The 27,236-nt window shown below is 39.1% G+C and overlaps 1 protein-coding gene across 1 annotated transcript in view; it reads left to right on the top strand.

The window, feature by feature from the left end:
- Window positions 1-27,236, top strand: part of CFAP54 (cilia and flagella associated protein 54) — a 373,684-nt gene that overhangs the window by 172,418 nt on the left and 174,030 nt on the right. Inside the window, exons 40-47 of the mRNA XM_033220975.1 lie at window positions 4,060-4,212; window positions 6,569-6,763; window positions 9,081-9,168; window positions 9,469-9,678; window positions 13,655-13,721; window positions 15,855-16,037; window positions 18,441-18,527; window positions 24,690-24,812. Of these exons, the coding sequence (XP_033076866.1) occupies window positions 4,060-4,212; window positions 6,569-6,763; window positions 9,081-9,168; window positions 9,469-9,678; window positions 13,655-13,721; window positions 15,855-16,037; window positions 18,441-18,527; window positions 24,690-24,812 (1,106 nt within the window). The remainder of the gene's footprint in view (window positions 1-4,059; window positions 4,213-6,568; window positions 6,764-9,080; window positions 9,169-9,468; window positions 9,679-13,654; window positions 13,722-15,854; window positions 16,038-18,440; window positions 18,528-24,689; window positions 24,813-27,236) is intronic.

Genomic DNA, 27,236 nt, shown 5'->3' with positions numbered 1-27,236 from the left:
AAACAATAATAGCTAACAGCTAGCATCTGCTTTTGTGAGACTGCAAGAAATCTGGTGGGGCTAACGTCAAAGGAAAAGGCAAAAGCTAAGGTTAGAAAGGTTGGCAGAAATTAGATAATAAACTGTCTTAGAGGGAAGGATAGAGATCTAGTTTTATCTGGAGAACTGAGGGGAGCTAGTTAAAATGATTTAAAGAAAGAAAGTGAAATGATCATATTGGCATTCTTTTCACTTGATCTTAGCCCAAAGGCCAAGAAGTGATATATTTGTGTGTTTTTGACAACCTTTGTCAGCTGCATGGGAAACAGATTGAAAGGAGACCAAATGGAAGTAGGAGAGTGGCCACTGCTTGCTTATGTCTTACAGCAGAGATGATGAAAACCTGGACTTGGGTGGTCAGCATAGAGGAGGGGACAGATGTGAAGGAGAGACAGAAGATGTCCACAGGACTGTGGTCCGCACTGACTGGAGGTGGGGGATGGGTGAGGAAAGGAGGAGTTCAAGTCATCTTGGTTTCTGGCTTGGGTAGCCAGATGGATGATGATGTCTTCACCCAGACAGGAAAACTGAAGAGAGGGGCAGGTTAGAGAAAATGGTCACTTTGGAATTACTTGCTTGGATGTAGTTCATCCAAACTTGTGGATGACAATGAGTAGAGCTATCCAGTGTATGGTTGGATATACTAATGCGGCACTTAGGAGAGAGCAGGTTGGAGATTTGTATTTTAGTCAGCAATATACTGGTGGTGGTTGAAGTCAGGGGTTTGGATGAGGTCACCCAGGGAGAGTAATGTGGAGCGTAAACTTGAGGATGACATCCTGGATAGCACCAACATTTAGGAAACTGTGTCAGTCAAAATAGGCTTCAGCTATACAGCAGTAACAAAGAAGTGTCATTGCTTTAACACAATGGAAAGTCTGTTTCCTGTGCATGCTACTGTGTTCAGTGAGGTTGAATCCTGGGTCACTCATCACGATGGAATCTCCATCTTGGTGCAAGCTTCCATGGGTTGTTTCTAAGTCAGAAAACATAATTTTAATGTTACCTTCTAGGAGTATATGCAGAGAGGCATATTGTGAACCCCTGTAGAGGCATGGGCTATGGGCACAGCCTTTGCCAGACCATATGTGCATATACTGTATGCTTTATGTTAAGGGCTTTACATGAATTATCATATTTAATTACTGTAACAACCCCAATAAAAGAATTATAATTATGCATTGCACATCAGGGACTCTTATGAATGCTTTGTGAATATTAGCTTACAGTCACCTAATGAGGTAGGTTCGTTATTGTCTCTATTTTTCAGGCAGGAAAAAGATGTTGTAAATCTTGCTCTAGCTCTTAAAGCTGTGATTTGAAAGTGACACAGGTCGTATCTGTTGACATTTCATTGGCCACAGTCACATGGCCACACCTAACTTCAAAAGGGGTAGATAAGTATGTTCCTATGCTGTGCTCAGGATAAAGAGGTACAGAGTGTGTGAAGGCCCTAATGACTGTCATGAGAACGAACAGAGGAAGAGCAGGATTTGAAAGAGATTGGGATGAGGTGAGGCCTAAGAGCTGGGAAATGTAACAGGAGAGTGATATAAACAAGGCCAAGGCAAGAGGCAGTGCTAAGGAAAAGGAAGCAGTTCACTATCAGAGAGAGAGAGAGAGAGAGAGAGAGAGAGAAAGAGATAAGTCACATAAGATGAGGACAGACTGTTTTGTTTGGCAGTTTAGGTGGTCATTGTCACTGGCCTTTTTGCTATGACACTGCCAACATAGGGCCTTGTTCTAACTGTTTTCACTTCCTAAAATGCTCTTTCTCAATTTAGATGTCTGACTAATGAGCTCATCATCTCCTTTATGTTGTTATGTGCCTCCATCTTTTCAATGAGGCTTACCCTGAGCATTCAGTTTTTATTTATTTATTTATTTATTTAATTAATTAATTTATTTTTTGAGACGAAGTCTTGCTCTGTCGCCCAGGCTGGAGCGTAGTTAGTAGTGCTATCCCAGCTCATTGCAACCTCCATCTCCTGGGTTCAAGCAGTTCTCCTGCCTCATCCTCCTGAGTAACTGAGATAACACTCAGCTTTAACACAAAGGAAAGTCTGTTTCCTGTGCATGCTACTGTGTTCAGTGAGGTTGAATCCTGGGCTGCTCATCACGATGGAATCTCCGTCTTGGTGCAAGCTTCTGTGGGTTGTTTCTAAGTCAGAAAACATAATTTTAATGTTACCTTCTAGTAGTATATACAGAGAGGCATATGGTGAACCCCTGTAGATGCCAGCACACCTGGCTAATTTTTATATTTTAGTAGAGACGGGGTTTCACCATGTTGGCCAGGCTGGTCTCAAACTCCTGACCTGAAGCGATCCACCCGCCTTGGACCCCCAAAGTCTGGGATTACAGGCATGAGCCACTGCACCCAGCCTGAGCATTCAATTTAAAACTGCACCCTGCCTGCTTCTTCCCAATTCCCTTTACTCTGCCATATGTTTTCATTTTTCTGAAGCACTTCTCACCATCTATTATATGGCATAATTTAGTTTTGTTTGTTTTTTGTATTTATTGATAACTAATCTGTTCCTCCTGATAAAATGTAAGCTTTATGAAGACAGGGGTTATTGTGACAGGGGTTAAGGTGCTGTGAGGATCAACTGAGATTAACCTTTAGAAGTTGTTAACTTCTATGCTCCTTTTTAAAAGTATTTTTAATTAATTTTTTTTTCTGAGATGGAGTCTTCACGTACTCTGTCACCCAGGCTGGAGTGCAGTGGCGGGATCTTGGTTCACTGCAACCTCCACCTCCCAGGTTCAAGCGATTTCCCCTGCCTCAGCCTCCTCAGTTGCTGGGATTACAGGCATGTGCCATCATGCCTAGCTAATTTTTGTATTTTTAGTAGAGACAGGGTTTCACTGTGTTGGCCAGGATGATCTCAAACTCCTGACCTCAAGTGATCCACCTGCCACGGCCTCCCAAAGTGCTGGGATTACAGGTGCGAGCTGCCTCGCCCTGCCTAACTGTTCCTGTTCTTATTCTAACTGTCTAAACCCCCTTGCCTCTTTTGTCCTAATCAAGTTTTCCCTATCCTCGAAGGCACAGCTGGCCTATCTTCTCTTCCACAAGGTCTTCGTTGCTCACCTTTTCCTGCCTACACTGATCTCTGTCTTCCATCTTTCCCTTATTTTGGCATGTAACCAAATATTCCCTGCAAATGTGACTTTATTACTCCAATGTTGGAGTGTCCCATCCCTTCAGCTAGATAGTGAATTTCTTGAGGGCAAAGATCGTGCCTCTTAGCCTCTTCCAGCTTACCGTGTGAGTTGCTATACTGCTAAGAACTTAGATTTTACGGGGGGGCTTCTACTTGTTCAACTTGCTGAAGAAACACATTCTTTTGTTATTCAATTCTGCAAACTGTGATTCCTCAGTCTTGGTCCTGCTTCATGATGTATGCAGCAATTCTGCAGCTGAAGTCTCAGGCCCTCACTCACTCTTCAGAGACCTCGAAGCAACTCTCTCCCACTATCTCCCCTTTCTGGGCACTTTTCAGGACAGTTAGTTCTATACCCACTCCTGGGTCCCCCTCTTCCTTTCCTCTGCACCTTCCAGTATTAGGAACCTGTCTTTTCCTTCCCTTCAGAGAGCGGATGCCCATCTCCAAGCAACTTTATTTCTTCCTTTCTTTGTTTCTTCTTTTCGTCTCTTTCCCAAGACACCTTTGCTTTGAAGAGGCTGCTGAAAAGGAGTAGAATATTTCATTTTTTATGATCAGCAAAAGAAAAAGAAGGAGGCTTCATGGGGAAAATTGGCAAGATCTAAAGTTATTTGCATTTCATAGGAATCAAAAGTTTTCCAAGTTTTTTTTTTTAAAGGACCTTCAAGTATACAAAAAGAAAAAAAAATTGATCCTAATGTTGAAACACCTGCTGCAGATCTGGGGGCTTTGAATTTAGCGGCTTTAGGTTGGGACCAAGAAATTCTCTGAATTCGAAACTTACTGGCTATTACCTTGGCTTGGTGCAGCATTTCATCCCCAGCATTCCTCTTTTCTTTCCTTTCAGAATACAGCCGAGCTAAAGCGCTTGTCTGCGTGCCGGTGGACGTGACAGACACCTTGAGGTGTTTTAGAGAGACACTGGAAAAATCCAAATACCATAACAGATCAATGCGACACAGCAGAAAGTTGCTTTCATTATTTCTTGCACAGACACAAGGTAAAATGCACGTTCTGTATCTCTGAATCTTTCTTTATGTGGGGTGACCACCCTGCGGATATCCCTCTTCTGCCCTCTCGTTCTTCCCCCCATGTACATGCAACACTCCCTGATGCCTTTCACTTTCCTCTTGTCTAGTGGATCTAGTCTCTGTCTTATACTTTAACCAATGTGCTTTCTCACTCACTTACTTTTATGCTTTCTGTGAAACTAGCAAACTCTCTTGAGTGCAGTAGATATGACAATATTCATTAATTTTAGATTCTGTACATTTATGTTCTTCTTATAGTTTTCTTTGAAGGTGTGGCACTATAGTCTTGTTTTACTTCATGAGTAGATGGATTGAATCATACTGAGTTAACTAGAACCTTTTACCAAAACACTACTTTGTCAGTGGCAAAGAAATGGATACCTTTTAAAACAAGCATCAACAAGATTTCTTATTAATACTATAGATTTTGATCTTAGGGGTTTTATTTTAGCTTAAAGTAAGATATTCACTATTGTTGGTTGCATTGCATTTATTTGTTTTCTCTTTTAACATCTATCTGCTTGTGAATTCAAGCAAAGCTGGCTTTGAGTGATTAAATGGTAACCTCAGAGAAGAGTACATTCAAATTTAGGCTGGAAGAATCCTGAACTATCTATTCTTAAGTTATTTAAAATTTTTAAAAATCCAATTTTATATTTATGATTCTCACTATTCAAATTGGTCAGAATAATAAGAATACATTTAAATAATAGACAAATACATGTAAAATAGTATAAAGTTATTAAAAATAGATTTAAACTTCTACTTAATTAAAATGCTAATTTCCACTGAAATGATCTTTTAGAAATTTGACCAATTTTTTTTTACAACCACAGGCAGAGTTTTATTTATTTACATATTTATTTGTCTGTTATTGTTGCCCACCCCCCACACTTTCTATGATATGTATCCATAGTTTTTGGTTATGTTGTCTGCAGACTCACATTATGTTAAATTAGCTCTCCATATCCTGTTTGGCTTCTTTTAATTGCTCCATACATTAACAGTGGGTAAGACTGGCTGGGCGCCATGGCTCACGCCTGTAATCCCAGCACTTTGGGAGGCCAAGGAGGGCAGATCATTTGAGGTCAGGAGTTCGAGACCAGCCTGGCCAACATAGTGAAACCCTGTTTCTACTAAAAATACAAAAATTAGCCAGGTGTGGTGGTGTGCACCTGTAATTCCAGCTACTCGGGAGGCTGAGGCGTGAGAATCGCTTGAACCAGGGAGGCAGAGGTTGCAGTGAGCTGAGATTGTGCTAGTGCACTCCAGCCTGGTAACAAAGCGAGACTATCTCAAAACAAAACAAAGCAAAACAGAAACGCACCCCCCTGCCCAACAAAAAAAAAGTGGGTAAGGGCATAAATAAAAAGGCAAATACAATTCCTAGGAATGGTTTACACCAACTCACTCTGAATCTCACCTGGTACCAAAATATTTTCAGTAGTTTATCTCTAGTCCTCAGGCTGTAGACTTCAAAATCTATACTAGCTTCTTTCTCTATTACTTTTAACTGCTTCCCCTAGAATATAGATTTTTTTTTTCCCATGTGTTCTCTGATCTTATAAAGAGACAAGTTTTTTCTTTTTTTTTTTTGGTCTCATGCCAGAACTGCCTGTGTGTTGCTTCTATCCCAGAGGTTTCTGCCCCAGAGGCACTCTAACACCTTACTGTTGGAAGCTATTTAAAAAAGGCAAACTCAGACTATGCAACTTCCACCAGTCCCCCAAGAGCAATGCATTATCTCAATATTTGCTTTCTGGCTGACCGTCCTCTGTAGCGCGATTTTTTTTTTTTTTTTGAGATGGAGTCTTGCTATGTTGCCCAGGCTGGGCTGCAATGGGGCGATCTCGGCTCACTGCAACCTCTGCCTTCTGGGTTTAAGCAGTTCTCCTGCCTCAGCCTCCCGAGTAGCTGGGATTACAGACATGCACCACCATGCTCGGCTAATTTATTTTTAGTAGAGATGAGGCTTCACTATGTTGGTCAGGCTGATCTTGAACTCCTGACCTCAGGTCATCCACCTGCCTCGGCCTCCCAAAGTGCTGGAATTATAGGCATCATGAGCCACTGTGCCTGGCCCCTCTGTAGTGCTTTTGATGAAATAAGGCAGACATGGAGCCTCTCCACACATACCTAGGATCTTTACATATGATCCTGGATACTAAGTTTAAGGACATAGTGTCCCTCAAACTACAAAAATGTCTCAGCTCTATACAAAATATTTCCTTTCTTTTTGCTTTCCATTTTCTCTACCTTCCCTCCCAACTTCCCTTCTTTCTACATTTTAAATTTATTTCTTCTTATTATTTTTCATGAATTTAGGAGAGACAGGAGGAATAAACAATTCAAAAGGTACTTCTGGAAAGGTGGAATTTTGCCTGGGGACAGAGGAGATGCATATGTCAATACCCCCTGACCTTTCTCAGGAGCACTTTAGAGTTTTTAGTTCCGTGGAGAAAAGCAAACTTCCATATTCACAACTTGGACTTGTAATTTCTTCTTATCATCAAACTATTGGTAAGAGTTAGCCATTATGTATTCATTTTCTTTAATTTTTTTGTTTTGTTTTGTTTTGTTTTTTTGAGACGAGGTCTCATTTTGTCATCCAGGCTGGAGTGCAGTGGTGCTATCACAGCTCACTGCAGCCTCAACCTTCGGGGCTCAATCTATCCCCTCCCACTTCAGTCTCCCGAGCAGCTGGGACCGCAGGCTCACACCACCACACCTGAATAATTTTCATATTTTTTGTAGAGATAGAGTTTCGCCATGTTGCCCAGACTGATCTCGAACTGTTGGTTTCAAGCTATAAGCCTGCCTCAGCCTCCCGAAATATTGGTACAGGAGTGAGTCACTGTACCCGGCTATGTCTCCATTTTCTATATGATCTTCTACATTAATGCTGAGATTGCATCTGGTCCTGAAATCTTACCTTTAAAAGAAAGATAAAAGAACCTATACCCCTGCAGCAGTGACCGAACAGCCTGGAGACAGAAGAAGCTTCCAGCCTCCTCCCTTTCCCCATTTTCTTAGCTTGGCCATCACCATTGTGAGATTCTAGGCCACCCTTTTGTTTATTCGTCTTTCATTGGAGCTGTGAGCCCCTTGTGGGGATGGGACGATGTTCTTTTTTTCTAGTCCCAGCTAATTCCATTTGCCTTGTCTTTCCCTTGATTTGGCTTTTCTACAGCTTCAGTAGTATATTTCCAACCCATACAATAGACCCAATGTCCTCTTTCTTTCTAAAAGACATTTTGTGATGCCACCTTTACTTCCTGAAATAAAATTTATGTTTAATATATTCTTATACACATTATTTTGAAAAAAATTATTATGAAGCTCTAAATATAAAAATAGGGGAGAAATAGTTCACTTTATCATAAAAGAATCAGTTTGTTGGTATGTAAATGCTCAGGCATTAGAAGCTGTAAAGAAATAATCAGATGCTTATATCCTGGATATGGAATCACCATGAATGTGACAGCTGCGTATGCAGACAGAGACAAGTATGTTGTATTGGTGACTCAAATACTATCAACATGGTTAAGTTTTGTGACATTTTCTAAAATGGCAAATAAATCTTGGTAAAGTCCTGAGCAAAACAAAGTACTACAGTGATTGCAATGTCTGGAAAATTTAGAAATCATGGACATTTAGAAATCATGCAGAAATATCCTTTTTATGTGGAAAACAAAGTTCGATGTGAGATTCAGATAGTTATAAACAGGCTTCTCATCTTTTCCTTCACTGTAGGGGAAGTTTCTGTGCCTTGCAGGCCATCTGACATCTTTGGTCTTAACCTATGAGTTACCAAAAGATGCCCCCATTGTGACATCTAACAAAACCCTTTCTCACATTTCTGAAATATCCTCTAGGGGACAGTATTGTCCTCATTAGAAACCACTGCCATGTTGGTTGGGGTTTTTGGCTACACATCCCAGAATGGATGCATTCACTAGAAAAAAAAAAGTATGTGATTTTTTGTTGTTGTTTTTGATTGAGATGGAGTCTCACTCTGTTGCCCAGTCTGGAGTACAGTGGCGTGATCTTGGCTCACTGCAACCTCCACCTCCTGGGTTCAAGCAATTCTCTTGCCTCAGCCTCCTGAGTAGCTGGGATTACAGGCGTGTGCCACCACACCTGGGTAATTTTTATATGTTTAGTAGAGACAGGGTTTCACCATGTTGACCAGGCTGGTCTCAAACTCCTGACCTCAGGTGATCTGCCTGGTTTGGCCTCCCAAAGTGCTGGGATTATAGGCATGAGCTACCTTGCTGGTCCAATTAGGTGATATTAAAGATATTTTCTGCCTTCAGGTAAAAGGAGAAATCTGATATGTGATGATTTTGTCACATGTCTGCTAAAAAACAAACCCTTTGACCCTTCCCATCTGCTATAGGATAACATCCACTTTTCTCCAAGCTGCAGTCAGAGGCCCTCAGTCTGACCACTGCCTCCCACTTCAGACTCAGTTCACCCTCTCCAGAAAACCATACTCCAGTCATGCCCATCATTCCTATACATACCCAGCCATTTTCCCTTACATGCCATTTCCAATTTTCTGTTCTCCTGTCTCTACCTGTATGACTTTTATTCTCCATGAAGCCCCATTATTACTATCTGTTAGAGCCAGTCTTTCATTCTGTAATCAAATAGAACATTTGCTTGCTCTCTGTGTATATATATTGTGTGACATTTGAAGGCGCTGTTAACTTGGAGTTTGCTTACTGCAATCTACACAGATAAGGAATAGTGCAGTTTAAAATATTCTTGCAAATATAAAGAAAATATTTTTCTAGGAACTGACATTTGTTCTTTTACTTGATTAAAAATATAGATGTTCTCCAAGCCAGCAATCAAAGAAGTCTTAAAGTTCAGGCGTTGCATTCACTTGGAAGTCTTCTCATCTTCGCAGAAAAGAAAAGGTAGATTTTTAGAAGTCTGTAGAACAAGGGCAAAAGTTTTTTATTTTCTTGTTTGAAGAAGTTTTCAATGATTATGAAAAAACATTGTCATTCATAAATTTTAGTTCTTCAACAATACTTCATTGCTACATTTTATTCATCAAATGCTACCTGAGAGAAACCATTAAGAACAGTGAATGTATATATAGTTATACATATGTTAATTGATGTTGCTTCGGTGTACTTGCTTTCCCTTCTGGAAGATAGATTTAATAATGGGTCTCAGAAAACGTACTGCTTGATGCTTTGTCTCTGTTTTAGGGCTGCTTTTAAGTGTTGGTGTCAAGCTCTTGATGACATATTCAGAAAACCAGACGTGCTGCACACATGGAAAGAATTTGGCTCCTCGCTCACCATTGTCACCAACAACCATTCACCTCTGGGTTTCAAAGACTACAGTGAGGAGTTTCTGTCAAGAGTTGGCATCTGGGGGTGTTTACAAGGAGCAGTCATATCAGCAAAGATAGCACAGTGAGTGTGAGGATGGAAGGATCCGCATACTAGCTAACAGCTTCCTTGCAGGGTGCCCCCCTGTGCCATGCAAAATGCAGTGCCTCATGCACACTGGATTTCTGGGAGGTTATGTCCATATCATACAGGGCCTTACAGTTTACTTATTTGTGATGTTTATTGCTTATGATTATCTCCTTTTCCTATAACACAACTCTTGCCCCAAAATAGCAGTGCCACCTGGGCCCAGGTGTTTGCTTTGCTTACTCATGGATCCCAGGTTCCAGATACGCATTCAATAACTATTTGTTTTTTTTGTTGTTGTTTGGTTTTTTTTTTGAGATGGAGTCTCACTCTGTCACCCTGACTGGAGTGTAGTGGCTTGATCTCGCCTCACTGCAACCTCCGTCTCCTGGGTTCAAGAGATTCTCCTGCCTCAGCCTCCTGAGTAGCTGGGATTACAGGCGCCCACCACCATGCCCAGCTAATTCTTTTGTAATTTTAGTAGAGACAGGATTTCACCACGTTGGCCAGGCTGGTCTGGAACTCCTGAATTCCGATGGTCTGCCCACCTCAGCTTCCCAAAGTGCTGGGATTACAGGCGTGAGCCATGGCGTCTGGCTCAACAATGACTTTTTGAGTGGTCAAATGAATGAGCAATTGGTAAGAGAGCAGGAAAACAGTGTGGAGGCAGTCAGGCATGGGCCTCATCCAAAAGTGTACTAGAAACCCGTTACTTTCAACAAGTTTCACATTCCTTCTGAGACTCAGTGTCCTTATCTCTAAGCCAAGGTGGTAAAAATTACATGCCATACTGTATCAATTTTTAGGCTGTCATAACAAAGTACCACAGACTGGGTGGCTTAAACAGCATAACTTTGTTATCTCATGATTCTGAAGGCTAGAAGTTGGAGACCAAAGTGTTGGTTAATCGATTTCTTCTGAAGACCTCTCTTCTTGGCTTGTAGAAAGACCACTATGTCCACATGTGGTCTGTCCTCAGCCTGTCAATGTCCTAATCTCCTCTTCTTATAAGGATACCAGTCGTATTGGATTAGGGCCCAACTCTGTGGCCTCATTTTAACTTAGTTACTTACCTCTTTCAATGCCCTGTCTCCAAGCATGGTCACAATCTGAGGTTACTGGGTATGTTAGGCTGTTCTTGCTTTGCTACAAAGAAATACCCAAGACTGAGTAATTTATAAAGAAAAGAGGTTTGATTGGTTCTTGATTCTGCAGGCTGTACAGAGAGCATGGTACCAGTATCTGCTAGGTTTCTGGAGAGGCCTCAGGATGCTTTCAATTATGACAGAAGGCCATATTTGAATATGGGAGCCCGCATCTCACATGGCAAGAATGGGAGCAAGAGAGAGTGGGAGGTGCCACACTTTTTAAACAACCAGATGTGATGTGAACTCACTCATCACCAAGGAGATGGCACTAAGCCATTCATGAGGGATCCACCACCGTGATCCTACCACCTCCTGCCAGGCCCCACCTCCAATACTGGGGATTACAGTTTAGCATGAGATTTGGTGGGGATGTATATTCAAACTATATCACTAAGAGTTAGGACTTCAACATATGAATTTCTAGGGGACACAATTTAGCCCATAATACATACTGTATTACTGTCCTTTTTTGCTGCTGTAACAAATTACCCTAAACCTAGTGGCTTAAAACAAAACAGATTTATTCTTTTACAGTTATAGAGTTCAGAAATCATAAAATTAGTGTGTCAGCAGGGCTGTGCTTCCTCTGGAGGCTCTTGGGGAGAAGCTGATTCCTTATCTTTTCCAGCTTCTTGAGGCCTCCTGCATTCCTTGGTCCATGACCCCACCTTCTATCTTTAAGACCAACAGCTTAGCATCTTTCCCCCACACCTGCCCCTCTCTGTCTGTCTCTCACATCTTCCATCTTCACATCTCCTTCTCTGTCTCTGACCCTCCTGCCTTTCTCTTATAAAGGCCATTGTGGCCGGGCGCGGTGGCTCAAGCCTGTAATCCCAGCACTTTGGGAGGCCGAGACGGGCGGATCACGAGGTCAGGAGATCGAGACCATCCTGGCTAATACGGTGAAACCCCGTCTCTACTAAAAAAATACAAAAAACTAGCCGGGCGCGTTGGCGGGCGCCTGTAGTCCCAGATGGGAGGCGGAGGCAGGAGAATGGCGGGAACCCGGGAGGCGGAGCTTGCAGTGAGCTGAGATCCGGCCACTGCACTCCAGCCTGGGTGACAGAGCGAGACTCCGTCTCAAAAAAAAAAAAAAAAAAAAAAAAGGCCATTGTGACAATCCAGGATAATCTTCCCTATCTCAGTGGCCTTAATTTAATCACATCTGCAAAGTCTTTGTTGCCCTATAAGGTCACATATTCATAGGTTCTGGAGATAAGGTCATGAATATCTTTGGGGGACCATTATTTAGCCTACCACACATAACACATGTGAATGTCTTTAACAATGGCTTATGCATAGCTAGCACTCACAAATATTTCTGTATTTCAAATTTCTGATTAACATGAGAAATTTGAAAAGTATGGAGGGATTAGAGGTATAGGTTTCTTTCACCTCTCCAGTTACTTCTTTAGCTGACCTATCGGAGGTGGTAAGCAACAACCTGCATAGTGTTTTAAGCTGTAGAGCACACTTAAAACACTTAACTGTTCCTAGGTAGTGATCACATTGCTTTCAGATTCGCATCTTCAGTCAGGGAAGTAAGAAAGTACTGCTTTAAAAGTATTAAATGTCAAAGATTTAGACCTCTGTCAAGTTTTTATGGTGCTCCTGGGATAGAACTCTCTCTCTCTCTCTCTCTCTATCTATCTATCTCTCTCTGTCTCTTTGTCTCCCGAAACAAAGTTTGAGCTTATGACTTAGTGAAGCTTGGCAATTGGGAATGGAAAAGCCAAGGAAAGGAACAGCTTGGAAAGGAACAGCTACAGCCTTCCTGCCAGAGGGCACCTCCGCTTCTCTGAGCTTCTGAAGTTATTACCTAGTGATTTTCAACAAACAGAAAGTCATTTCCTGGTTTCCCAGCTGGACGTCTGACTGTCATAGGAGATGTCATTCTACAGGAGCTTTAGCTGTTTTCCTAGACTCCCTGAGTAGAGGAAACTCTTCTCCCCCCTGTAAAATACCACACTTGAAAATCCACACAGTGAAGCTGAATTGAGGTAGACATTGTTATTAATGTAGTGAACCTGACTGGTTTTATCTAAGAAAGACTTAGGAGAAGGTAATGTGGTTTGTAGTTGCAAATGTGAATTTTAAGACTCATATATAGAAAACTCAAACTCTTCTTGTAAGGGACATAAAATGAAAGAGTTGTAAATGGAGAGACATTAATGTTTGGTGGAGATACTTAATGTTGTGAATGGCTCCATAATAAACAGCTAGAGAGAAAATACAGTGCTTCAGTCTTCAGGTGGAATTATTTAACCGCACTCATCAAAAGCCTTTACTGTGCACCCTCTTTTACCAAAAGCTTTCACTTCCAGGTTTTCATTCAGTGGAACCGACAGGATAAGTGCCCAAAAGTGTAGGCATAACAATGTTTACCTCAGCATTGGAAAACGCCAAAGTGGAGATTCATATTTTTATGTTATGGCACATCTGTATGATAAAGCATTAAAGTTCTTTAGAATAATGATATAGTCCGTTATGTCTGTGAATGAAAAATTTGTTTATAAAGTCGTATGTATTGCCTAATTCTACTCTTAATGTGTATGTATGTGTTTCTCTGTGTGTATAGTTATATACAGAAAAAATATATATAAGGAAATTGACTAAAATGTTACTAGTAATCATGTTTAGGCAGTAGGATTACAGGGGATTTTTTTATCTTCTTTAATGTATTTTCCTTTTATTTTCTTATATACTTATATGTATATTTTTTCTTATACATTTTGTGTTCTAAATATGTATGTAAAGACGTATTTATATCAAAATGTTTTTGGAAAATTTCCACTAATCAGTTTATTTTTCTTATACTTACTTAGATTTATTAAGTCATTGAATGTTGAAAAGAAAACTGACTGTTGCATTTTGTCTGCATTACTCTTTCAGGTAACGCTTTATTTATGTATGTTTTTCCGTGGTAGCACGACCATTCATTGGATCAGTAAAAAAAGTTTATCATATTCAGAAAACTCAGGTAGCAAAATAGCATGAATCTTGATTAAATATCACAAGCCCATCTTTCTCTTGCTCGCTGAACCCCTGTGAGACCTTCACCTTTAATTTCTTTGTTTCTTTTTTTTGAGATGGAATCTCACTCTGTCGCCCAAGCTGGAGTGCAGTGGTGCAATCTCAGCTCACTGCGACCTCTGCCTCCCAGGTTCAAGCGATTCGTGTGCCTCAGTCCCAAGTGGCTGGGACTATAGGCACGTACCACCACACCCAGCTAATTTCTTGTATTTTTAGTAGAGCTAGGGTTTTACCATGTTGACCAGGCTGGTCTCGAACTCCTTACCTCAGGTGATCCACCTGCCTTGGCCTCCCCAAGTGCTGGGATTACAGGTGTGAGGTACCGTGCCTGGCCCACCTTTAATATTTAACAGAGTCAGTTTTCTCCTTTACACTACAGAAGAAGGAATTTTACAGATGGGGAAACTGAGTCTTCTGTCATTAGGAAGATCATGTTACTAGTAATCAGTATGAAGCCAGTCTGTTTGACTTCAATAGTTGCCTTAGGTTACCTCATCTCTAAATTCAGTTTTGCTTGGTTATATGATATAAAATCTATCTTATGATGAAGGTGAGAAATAACTTGAAGACTACAGGAGAGGTGTTCTTGCAGTTCTCAGAATTTTGGTTTTACTTCACTGAAGAAGAAGGGAGCTTTTATCTGAAATACAAGACATTTTGAAATTCCAAAATGTAACCAAGGACCTTTGCAATCTACTAAAGGTTCTATTTACTTGGAAGGATGGGCACTCTTGTTCTGTGTATCAGAGAAGTCTCATAGCTTATGAAATCTAAATAAGTGAGTTCTTCAGGAAGGGCTTCTCTGAATGTAAGGCCAGACTTTTCAATTTTCTTATGTTCCTTATACCTCTTGTCTGGGCTTCAAAGGGAAGAAGTACAAGAGGCAGAGGTGTAAAGGAAATGACCCAACTTGACTTCTTAGATCGCATTCTTTACTTTCTGATACTCCTTGTTCTTGAAGATAATGCTGTTTTTGTTTTAGAAAGTATGTGTTTTAACAAATATTTAACTTTTTGCTTCATGTGGACAATAATGTGTGTATTATTTCTTAGTAATACTATATCTAAAATAAAAATTAGCTGGTGGGATTTATCTTAAAAGCCTATTAATTCTTTTTATGATTTTAAAACAAATGTATAATAGTAAAAATTTCAACAACTACAAAGTATTTTAGAGTAGGATATCTCATGACCTTAATAAACCATTGGATTGAAATTCTTTCTGATATATACATTAAAATAATTTCATAATGCGTTTGTCATTAAGAAATTTTAATTGTTAAAATAACAAAAGAAGCACCCTTAAATGAAAAATGTGGTTTTACATATTCATCTTGTCTCCCCAACATCTAGTGTAGTGTTGGTTACATAAATTACCAAAAACTATTGGTCAAATAATAACAATAGTCTTTTCATTTAAGCAGTTAGAAGTTTAGAATTACCTCTGCGTGATTGAGACTTCTGAAACAAGTAGTCATTTCCTCTACTTATAGCTTGGTATAGTGGAAAGAACATAGTTTTTTTTTTTTTTTTTTTAGCTAAATAGACATGACTTTGAATCTCCTTTCTGCCATTGTTAGCTGTGTGACTTCAGATAAATTGTTTAAGCCTCAATTATATCATTTGTGATATAATCCTCCCTTCTAAGAGCAGGTTAAAATAACATTAAATGAGATATGTTTATAAAGAACTTACCGGCAGTACTTAACATAACATTGACCCTCAACAAAAGATAATTTAATATAATGATAATTTCTTTGAAAATAAGAGGTATCCAACTACCATGGAATTTAAAAAGCCCATCTGGAGTGATAAAAGCATTTGGAACCTGTAATGATGATAATATAAATGATAAGTACCATTTATTACAAAGTACAGTGTGCTAGGTATATACTAAGCATTTTATAAAGCACTACATGTATTTGTCTTTTTTTGTTTCATTATTGAAAATGCAATCTATAGCTCTTTATATTTCACTTTTTTTCATTTTCAGGGTTTGCTTAGAACCACACTTCCACATCCCAAAGCTGAACGTTGCTATGCTCAATATGAAATCACTCAGCTTCTCCCAGGCATCGAACTCTTTTCAGATAGATACAGGGCTGACATTTGCTCTGTAATTGCAAGTCTGTATTACATTATACGTGAACTGCACTTTGTTAGGCAAAATCTAATAGTAAGTAGTTTGTAAAATCAAAAAATATGTATCACTGGGATATTTTGCTCCACTTACCTCGTACTTTTCAAATTTTGCGAATATTCTTTTGGTCAGTTACTGTTTAACTTTTAAACTCTGCATATGTAGGATTCTTAATTACACTTCAAACTAAAATGTATTAATTAATATTCTTTCCTGTCATTTTGGATACAAAAGCAGACTATTTGTTTTTTTCTCCTTTTACTGTGTTACTTTATATTTTTTTCTTAAGATAGTTGGTGAAATCAATCACAATGAATCACTGATCTCAAACACGGAAATCTAGTGTATTTGTAAGCCACTGCATTAAGTTGTTCAGGTTATATCAATCCCAAAACTGTGAGAGTGTTTCTTTATTGAGATAAGTTTATCTTTATGTCTCTTATCTTTTCTCTGTCAATGGTGCATCTAAGAGGAAAACAGATTCTAAGCATGAGATAAAAGACAGACATTTCTTAATGTCCTAGAAAATAAAAAAATCCAAATACAGCTCTCCTCTCCTTTGGGGAAAGAAATCGCAGTATATGTCATACATTTTAAGCTGGTTGCATTAAAAAATTAATATGTTCTATTAGAATTGTTGGCCATTTTATATTTTCCTCCATTATTTTGTCTTTTTACTTTCTTTATGTTCTTTCCTCTATTTTTTCACATCTCTTTTTTCCCTTTGTTTGCTTCTTTATATCCTTTCTTTTTTCTGCTTCTTTCCTTTCCTCCGTGATTTTCATACCTACTTACTTTTTCTCCCATATATTGTTTTCTATTCTCTTGGTATATTTATCCTTCTAAATTCAACTCTGTCTTTATATTTAAAATATTTATTTTCCCCTGATATGAATTGTTAGCTTATAAAACCATGTATTAAAGTAAACAGATTGATAAGTGCATTTAACACTTGGCGGACTTGGTGAGAAATTGTTTATTTTTAAAAAATAACAAAATAGTGCCCCTCTCACTGTTAAAGGGATTCATTTCTGGGTTGAAGAAATAGTTCTATCCCCTGGGTAACCTTTAGCTGCCTAGTCATATTCATATATAATACATATCACTGTGCTGGAAAAGAAATGAGATTTTTTTTTCTCTAAAGCTGAAGAAATTGAGAATATTTTTCTGAATAATTGAGCAATTGGCAGCAATAAAATGGTGTGTTTTTATTTCTCACTAAAGAAAAAGAAACTAAATCTCAAAGGTAATCGCCAACTCTTAATGTTTTGTGCTGCATTAATTGTGGAAAAAGGTATTGTGTTATGTTTATTAGGCATAGTTATAGAAAAATGTTTTATATTTGAAATCATTTAAGACCAGTTCTAATCCTTTAAAAAAGCTGTTGCTATTAGCAGCTGCCAGTTACCTGACAATTAGAGGTTCCCCAGCTGAAATTGCAAGAAGTAAACAATTTCCATTTTGTATTACATTAACTTCTCCAGAAGAAGCCCAGTGGCTAAGGGGACTTCTGTGGAATATGAAATTTGCTATGTGACCCAGAGCTATGGAGCTATGGGAAATAGTTTGCTAAGTAATGGGGTTCACAATCTTCCTTCCACTCCATCTTCCTTTGGCAGGGAAGGCTACAGTTGCAGGAACTGAGCTTAAGGTTTGATTTGAGGTCAGGAGCTGTTCCAATGTTAGGCAAAACTGTCTTCTCCACATCTTTCTCTGGATGGATTGTGGTTGGGCCATTTGAAATACTGATGGTCTATAAGCCTTCACATATATCCATGGGACTTCAAGAGCAACTGAACTTTGGGGTGAATTCTAGGAAAATAAAAATATTATGTGAAGAGTAAGCTTGGGTTTTAATCAGTAGAATATATGCTATGTGAAGGCAGGGATTTGTTAGATTTTGTTCTCATTCAACAGTGCCTAACACATAATAGGCATGTTATAAATATTTTTTGTTGATAGAAAAATTCTAATTGAAGACAAAAAGCAACTGGCATTAAAATGAGTAAGTAGGATCCAGTTGGGGGCAGAGATTGAGTTCCTTTGCTTTAAATTTTGCATTTATTTGGTAGCTCATTTGCTAGAATTTTTCCACAGGCCACTGTGATTCGTATATTTATGTTGAGTTAATTGTTTTCAAGGAAGATAATTGATTGGATTTTTACCTCTTCCTGCTTAAAGAGATGTACAACCTAGATTTTGGGGTACCAAATGGCATCTACTGGGAACTGTAAGTCTCTGATAGCACCTTAACGTTCCGATAAACTTATGAAGCATGTGCTAGATAGATTATTTCACTTATTTTCAACAGTATAGTTTCCTAGCATGGAAAGTAAATCAATATATAACATATCCTATATTTAATATTTGGCTAAATTTGATTATTAGGTTATTAGTTTGATAAAATATATTTTGAAACGAGTGTTTTTCTCCTCACAGGTTCTTCCTCTCCTTGCATTGTATCAATATTTTGTTTCTGGAATTTGTCAAGACATAATCAGAAGTCTAGAAGCAAGAATCCTCAAGGTATGTTACAAGCTTTTAAGACATTTGATATTCTTGAACTCTTAAAGATATTGTCATGTATTAATTTGATTCTAGGACTTATATTAACAAGTTGATAATAACATGGCATTACACTGATATAAGAAATGACTTAGCCATTATTATAATAAAGTATGAGAAAGAGCCAGTTAGAAAGGTATAGATTATTTTATGCTTGGACCACAGTAAAGTGAGGAACAGCTGCACATGGAAATAAGGTTCACCCAACACCAATTGACCTGGAAATTGCCACTTCTGAGAGACTGGCTTCCTGGTGAAGACCAACTGAACCAGTTTTCTGAAGCTTCTGTGAATTTATTCCTAAGAACCTTTATGGATATCATGGTACACAAGAATTTTTCAATGCAGAGGTAATTGAATTAACAAGATCAGATAGATGCTAAATTACAAAAAATCCTGTAATCCAGAAGTCAGTTAAGGTTCTCTGCTTTTGAGATGCATGTGCAATTGATTGACTTGAACACCATATGGGATGGGAAGCACCTTATGCTCTCTGTTCTCTTTCCTAATCACTTATGTTGCCTGTTCCCACTTTTGTTGAATTTGTTTTGTACATGGATCATCTCAATATCCAGCAAATTTGCTCCCAGTTCTGTACCTCCTCAACTGTAATATGGAGTTCAACCCTATTTTGTATTTTACACACACCCGCGCACACACAGACACACACACACACACACAATGTGTATTCACGCTTTTTTCTATAGTGGACTTTACTAAAAATTAGGAAGACAGAGAAATTTAAGTTGAGGCAAAACAAACAATTGAAGATAGAACATTCGGCTTTCTTGAGCTTAAAATCTTTCTTGGCCATCATCTCATGCTTTTGCCACCGACTGAATGGAGCAATCAGCTATGGGCTGGTAAACATCACAACTGGCTAAAAAAATAAACCTCAAAGCCGGGCGTGATGTCTCATGCCTGTAATCCCAGCACTTTGGGAGGCCAAGGCGGATGGATCTCCAGGTCAGGAGTTCGAGACCAGCCTGGCCAACGTGGCGAAACCCCATCTCTACTAAAGATAAAAAAATAATTAGCTGCGTGTGGTGGCGGCCACCTGAAATCCCAGCTACTCTGGAGGGTGAGGCAGGAGAATCGCTGAAACCAGAAGGCGGAGGTTGCAGTGAGCTGAGATCACACCACTGCACTCCAGCCTGGGCTACAGGGTGAGACTCCATCTCAAAACAAAAAACAAAAAACAAAAAAACACCTCAAAATTTTCATTTGTGGCATTTTCAATTTCCATCCATGGTGTGAATACTCCCTCTATGTCTGACTTCAAGCTACCGACTAGACATCACTAATGATGGAATCAGGGACAAGATGTGCACAATCAGCTCTTGCAAATTGGAGTGAGTGGGCTCCAATACACCACTGGCTTAATTCATACTTCTGCTTTTGTGGAAATACTCTCTGCCTTTTGTTGCCAAATTTCTCCCATTTTCTAATAAGGGAAAATTAGACTTCCATTTGAATTTCTCTTCGTGTCTAAACCCTGCCCTGGGGCCTATATTTTCGGACCTAAATAGTTTGTGGCATGCTATTTCTAAGTAAAGAAATGAAGAATTCTGGTGCTGATTATTAATGATTTTAACCTGGGAATAAATAATTTGTTACTGATCATGAAAATTTCTGAATCACCCTCTCTGAGTTACTGAACTCTTATGAGTTCTATTGCTTTTGAATTCCAACACTTTTAAAAGAAACTGAATGTAACTTTTCTCTCTTTTTTCCAAAAGATAATGTTCTCTTCAATATTGCAAAATTCTTGAGGCTAGGATCTGTATCTTATTCATCTTTTAATTCCCTGTAGTGTCTTGAGTAATACATTCACATAGGTGAAATTCAGTAATTAACTATTGAATTTAAAATCTGCAGACATTTTTCAAGTGCCTACGTGCACTCTCTCTAGTGTTTAGTGGGAACTCACCTAGAAAATACTTGGCAGATATTTATTGATTTAACTCTAAAACAACAGTTATTGAGTACTTCCTATTTAAAAGCACAATGTTAGTAACTCCAGTTGAAGAAATGTAACCAATGATCCTTGCTTATAAGGAAGTGAAAACTAAGAAGAAAGACAGGACGTATACCCAAGATAATAATGTTGGCACCTGCCACTTGATCATTTCCAAATGAGTGTGATGAAGACTCTCCAGGAGTTTGAAAGAGGAAAAAATGGCTTTGAGTCTTTAGGTTTCACTAAGTAGGTAAGATTTAGGCTTGAAAAGAGTAGAATTCATGGAGCAGGGAGAGGAAAAAGGGAACATTTCTTGGCCGTCAGTGTGAAAGATAGGTGAGAAAATAACTGACTTGTTTAGGGGCCAGGGGTGTTTCAGTTACACTAGAGTAGAGGTTTTGGGTAGGCAGGTTGTAGAAGATAACATGAGTATACCAGAGGTCGATGACATTGAGAATACCAGGGACTTAGTCTTGAATTCCCAACTCTGAAGAGATGTAATTTGGAGGTGGAGCCATAAGAGAAATTAAGAGATTGCAATATCCGAATTTTGTAACATGTACAATCTGGTCTGTCCTTAAGAGGCAAGAAGCATGAAAGGGTTACAATGATCATAACTCATCAAGAGGAGATCTAGAGGGGCACCAAAAGACATAATCTGGAACAAAGTGGTTAGATGACTTTTTTTAAAATCATATTGTTAGCACTTGTTAGCTGTTTTTGTCCTAGAGTAGCATAAAAACCAGAGAAGAACTGTGGACTCAATTCTGGAGAACTGGGTTGGGTAATTAATTACAGACTTTATATAGAATCTTATTATTTCTATAATTAACTGATTATAGAATTTGGATCAGGAGAATGACATGATCTTATCTGGTGTCTGGTACCAATGTCAGGAGTAGAGTGAGCAGTGGGATCTTATTGGCATAGTAGGATTGAAAAACCAGACTAGGGTTTTGACAGAGCAATGAAAGAGGACAAATGATGGATCCTACAGAGGAAGGAATGACAGCCTGTGTGAGCAGAGTTTGCCTGACCTTTCTGAAGTAAACTGGGGTCAGGGAGTGGGAAGAGAGAAAAGTCATAGTCGGGAAATAACACGCAGTGATGATTCCTGACAAATCAAAGAGCAATCGACCACACTCTGAAGTTTCTGTAGTGTTCTAGTGTCTTTCAGGGAAAGCTTTAAGACCTCTTCATGATCAGCTGGCCTGACTTCACTTTAGAACTGCCAACATCTTGAAAGATTTGTCACTCTCAACACATCAAACCTAGGAAGGGTACCAGTGATTCTATATTTGTGTGAGTGAATGGTTGATTTATGGGTGGTTCTTTTTGCTCTCTGGCTTGTTTGTGTTTGCAGTGTCAGTCACCTCTGAAAATATATGTCCATTATTTACCCAACTGCTTTTTCAAATGGTCAGATTGGTATGATAAACTGAAGCCAGAAAGAGTCCATGTTCAGCAATCTTATAGTCAAGACTCAAGGAAACTAACCACATACAGATATAGGGAAGTGTTTCCTCTTAGGGGTAATGAGAAAAATGGTCATCTAGAAACCTGAAAGAGTTTATATGTCTCTCCCAGAGCCTCCTTTGATATTATATGGCACTGGGGAGATTAGACACCAAGGTACCTTAGTCAAAGACCAAAGTATGCAACTCGATAGACAAGCAATTTTCTCTTTCTTATTAAAAATATTTTCCTGATCTTTTATATTTTATTTTCATGTTATTTATGTATCCAGTTTCCCACTAGCACACCTTTTTATTTCTTTAAAATTCGCACACTCTTGAGATTCCTAAGATAATAACAAATGGGAAACAGAGAGTATGATGGGTGGACATGCTGAGGATAAATGGAATTTTCTTTTCCAGTGTTATATATTTACATGTTCATCTAATTTCGTACTTTATTCTCTGCTTCCACATTTACCCTTCTCTGCTCTTTACAAAGTCACTAGATAGTTTTCACAATTTAAGTCAGGTTAGGGCCCTGTCCTGTTTAAAACTCTCCAGTAACTCCTTATCACACAAAGAATAATGTGCAAAATCCCTACTCTGGTCTTCAGGTTCTACTTGACCTTTTTTGGCCAGCATTCACACTCACCTCCTGACCTCCTCCCCTTGCTCCCTGAGTCCTGCCATATGGCCTCTACACTAAGGTCCCTTAGCAGATTTTCATGTCTGTCTCCTTTAATGCCATTCCCAAATCTTCTCTTGAAGGTTTCCTTCACAGAGAATTCCTTCCTGACCACAGTCTTGAAAATAGCATTTGGAGTGCCCTGTATCCCTTTGTATTTGTGTATATCTTCATGTGTCACTGAAACTTAGCTAAACATGCATCCCTCCAAGAGGGAATATAACCTCCAAGAGGACTTGGTACATATGAGGTGCTCCATAAATATGTTGAACAAATTTAAATAAGAACGACTTTTTCTGTAATTTTCTGATTGATGATCCTGCTGGATTATATTCAAATTAAGCTGTATAAAATATATAGCTATAAATTGATTAATATTATTAAATATATGTATTTAAAATTAACAGTGGCCATTAATTATGGATAAGAAAATTGTTCATTGTAGCACTATTCACAATATCAAAGACATGAAATAAACCTAAATGACTATAATTGATAGACTACATAAAATGTGATACATATACACCATGGAATAATATGCAGTCATAAAAAAGAATGAGATCATATCCTTTGCAGCAACCTGCATGGAGCTGAGCTGGAGGCCATTATCCTAAGCAAACTAACCCAGCAACAGAAAACCAAATACCACATGTTCTCACTTGTAAGCAGGGACTAAATATTAAGGACACATGGACACAAAGAAGGGAACAATAGACACTGGGGCCTGCTTGAGGGTACAGGGTGAGAGGAGGGTGAGGATCATAAAACTAATTATTGAGTACTATACTTGTTACCAGTAGAGGGTTGTGACTGCAAGTTGTTCAGGTTCTTGGCGTTTTGAACAAAGAACTGGACAAAACGCCCAGCAAAGCAAAGAAAGAATGAAACAACAAAAGAATGAAAGCAGAGATTTATTGCAAATGAAAGTACTCCACAGTGTGGGAGTGGGCGTGAGCAGCGGCTCAAGGGCCTGGATACAGAATCTTCTTGGGTCCAAATATTCCCTAGAATTTTCTTGGGTCCACACGTCCCCTATTCATATTGACCACTTCGTGCTCACCCCATGTAAATGAAGTGGTGGCCCACAATCAGTCTGATTGGTTGCAGAAAGCAGCCAACCAGAGACTGAAGTAAGTTACAAAGGTTACTGTCCTGTGCAAACATCTGATTGGTTGCAAAAGGCAACCAATCAGAGGCTAGGGTGAAGTTACAAAGTTATACTTCTATGGAAACGGACTCACCTGCAATCAGTCTGATTGGTTGCGGACAGCCAATTTCCTATCTGCCGCGCAGGAAAGGTGGGGGTTTGCAAAGGGAGTAGCCTCTGGTCCTTTTGTTACTTAGGTGTGGAAAGTTAGGGTTTTCCTTTCAATTTAGTTCGAGGAAGTTGGCGTGAGACAGCCTTCGATTCCCTTCCTCCAGACCCTATTCTCCTACCTCATACTTATTACCTGGGTGATGAAATAATCTGTATACCAAACCCTTATGACATGCAATTTACCTATGTAACAAACCTGCACAAGTACCCCTGAACTTAAAAGTTAAAAATAAAAGAAAATTAGTAGTTGTCTCTATGTTGATACATTGTGGAGTTAGTCTCCCAGTTTGACTTTCCTCGTTGGGCTGGAGAACATTAGGAGTGTTTTTGTTTTGTTTTTCTTTTGAGCTATAGTTAATGGGAACAAAAAAAAAATCATTAAAAAAACTTTTATACAGCTATCATATTATAAAAATATCAATGTGTTTGCCTCTGATGAAGTAAGCAGCATCTGATAAATGTCCATTGTTTTGAACAGCCGCCTGCTGTTGTTAGCTTCTTGGTCCATTGCACATGTATATGGGCACACACACAGACACTTGCATCTCTCTCCACTATGTCTAGTAAACATTAATTCATAATGCATTACCAACATTAAGCAGAAACTTTGGATCTCAGAAAGTTGATGATTTTCTCTATACTTTGTTTTCTAAGTAAAACAAATTGTTTAATTAAGTACCTCATTGTTTCCTTTCCTTTACAGATAGAAGTCCTTATAGATTTGAGATTCTTTTCTGAAGCCTTTTATGAGATATCCCAAATTTTCTATGGAAAAAACATGCCTTGTTCAGTACCCGCAGGCTATAAAGCTACTGGAAAAACAAAGGTAACCTGACAATTTAATTCAAAGCAATTTCTTTACCTGTGAGGGATACGTTCCTGAAATGTAGGGAACACTCCCACGAAAGTGTATTTACAATCTCTGGTATTTTAGACCTCTTTGTTAAGTCTGGTTACAACGAACATCAGGATTTTATGAGGTTTCATTGGTCTGGGTTGGAAGGGTGTCATGGGGGAGGGAGCCTGGTTTTGAAGTAGTTTTTGCAGTCAAATTCTGGCTCAGGAATGCTGCATGTTGCTTTTTATTATAGTTACCATGGGCAGTCTCACTAGGCACATTTATCAGCCACTATTGCTTAGTTTTTTGGGTCTGACATTACAATTTCTGGTTAATATTTTAAATCAAAATAGTCTTTCCTTATGTCTTATTTGGATCTCTTTGATTTTCATACTTTATACCAAAGTTTTAAGAATGTGTTCAAATTTCTTCTGATTTCTGTGAGGAGAGAACATTCCTCCATATTGTCTAACCTTTTTTGATTTTAGGAGATAGTTTTTACCTGGCTTGTTTAATTTATATTTATAAACTGGATAATTGAAGCACCCTTGAAAATGAATACTGGAGTTGATGTTTAAAGCATAAATTAAATCAGAAGGAGCTATTATTTTCCTCTCTTTTGGTCTTCATGGTGATCTGGGAATTGCTGGGTGATCATGCTTCAGGCAGATGCTTGGACCCTCCTAGACCAGCAATAAAGGAAATAGGAGAAGGTAGCAAATTGGTTTGCCTGGGAGAGAGTGTATGTGTGAGGAGTGAGACTGATAGGCACAATACCAGCTGGTTGGATTCAAATTTGGAGGACCTAAAGCAACCTGGGAAATGAGCTATAAGTCTTGAAAACCACTAGCATAAGCTGACATCATATTTACATATAATATGATAATTACTTCAGAGTATTCTCCTAAAATGTACCTTCTTATTACTCCATATGACTGCTACAGCATTATAACTTATTGTAATAGGGTGTGAGGCTATCCACAGAACATCTCAAGAGGGATGTTTATTAGGCAATTGGACACATGCATGTGCATGGGTATGTATGTATATACATCCATATATATGCATATATCTGTGTGATTGATAGATAGATGGATAGAGAGATATACACAGAGAGGGGACAGAGAGTGAGATTGGTGTCAGTTGGTTGATTGTTTTGCTCATTTTCTGTGGCATAAATTAAGCATCATCTTACCTGGAATAAATTAGCAATATTTTCTTGCTTGCTCCTCAGTTAATTACACTTTACTTAGTTAAAATATATTTTTTGAGTGCTTACTGAATACAGGTGCCATTCCAGGCATGGAGATAGAGCAGATGAAAGACAACAGGGAGGCTCCTGCTTTCCTGGAGCTTACAGTCCAGTGAGGAAGACAAACACCAAATACATTAAGCACATAAGTATATGTCAGGTATATACACAGCTGTCAAGGACAATCAAGCAGAGTTGAGGGGATGGAGAGTGACCAGGGCAGTGAGGTGCTGTTTTATCCAAAGTGGTTTGGAGAATCTCTATAATAAGCAAGTTTTGAGGGAAGTGGGCCATGGAAAGATTTGAGGGAACAACCTTCCAAGTAGGAGGAACTGTGAGGGCAAAAGTTCTAAAAGGGATGCTTGCAAGAAGTGGTTAAGGAAAGCCAAGTAGACAAAGTGAGGCTGCAATGCGGAGGAAGAGGAAGAGGAGGAGGAAGAGGAGGAGGAAGAGGAAAAGGAAGAGGAGGAAGAGGAGGAGGAGGAGGAGGGACCTAGGAGTCAGATCATGTAAGACCTCATAGGGTTTGATAAGGACTGGAATTTTCTCTAAATAAGATGAGAAATAGCGCAGAGTTTTGAGCAGAGAATCGACATGATAGGAATTAAACATTTGAAAGGACACTGCTTATTATTGGGGAAGAGGCTGCGGGTGGGCAGGGGTATACATTTGGAGACCAGTTAGGAGGCTGTTGCAGATAATTTGGGTGGGGCACGATAATGATTGAGATGATTGTGGTGAAGGGAGTGAGCAGCAGTCCGGTTCTGGGTGTGTTGTGAAGGTACAGTCAGCTGCATTTGCTGATAATGGTTTGGATACAGGATGTAAGAGAAAGGAGGCAAGGATGACTGTAGAGTGTTCAACCTGAGCAACTGGTAGGAAGATGTTTTCATGTACTGAGATGGGGAATACTGCTCCAGATAGGGGTTGAACATGTTAAGTATGAGATTCCAAGTAGGCATCCAGGTGGAAATGCAGCATAGTTAGGTGCAGATCATATAGGGTCTGGAATTCAGGGGAGAGGTTGGGGTTGCAGGGACACATTTGGGAATGCTAGAAGAGAGATTTAAAATCAGAGAACTGGATGAAATCAGCTGGGGATGAGGCAGATAGAGAACAGCAGAAGTCGGAGGACTAGACATTAAGGTCACTCACATTTA

This window comes from Trachypithecus francoisi, unplaced genomic scaffold, assembly GCF_009764315.1.
Source record: "Trachypithecus francoisi isolate TF-2019V2 unplaced genomic scaffold, Tfra_2.0 Lachesis_group11, whole genome shotgun sequence".
NCBI classification, from domain to species: Eukaryota; Metazoa; Chordata; class Mammalia; order Primates; family Cercopithecidae; genus Trachypithecus; species Trachypithecus francoisi.
The sequence above is the reverse complement of the archived record's forward strand: the minus strand, read 5'-3'. Positions and strand labels throughout refer to the sequence as shown.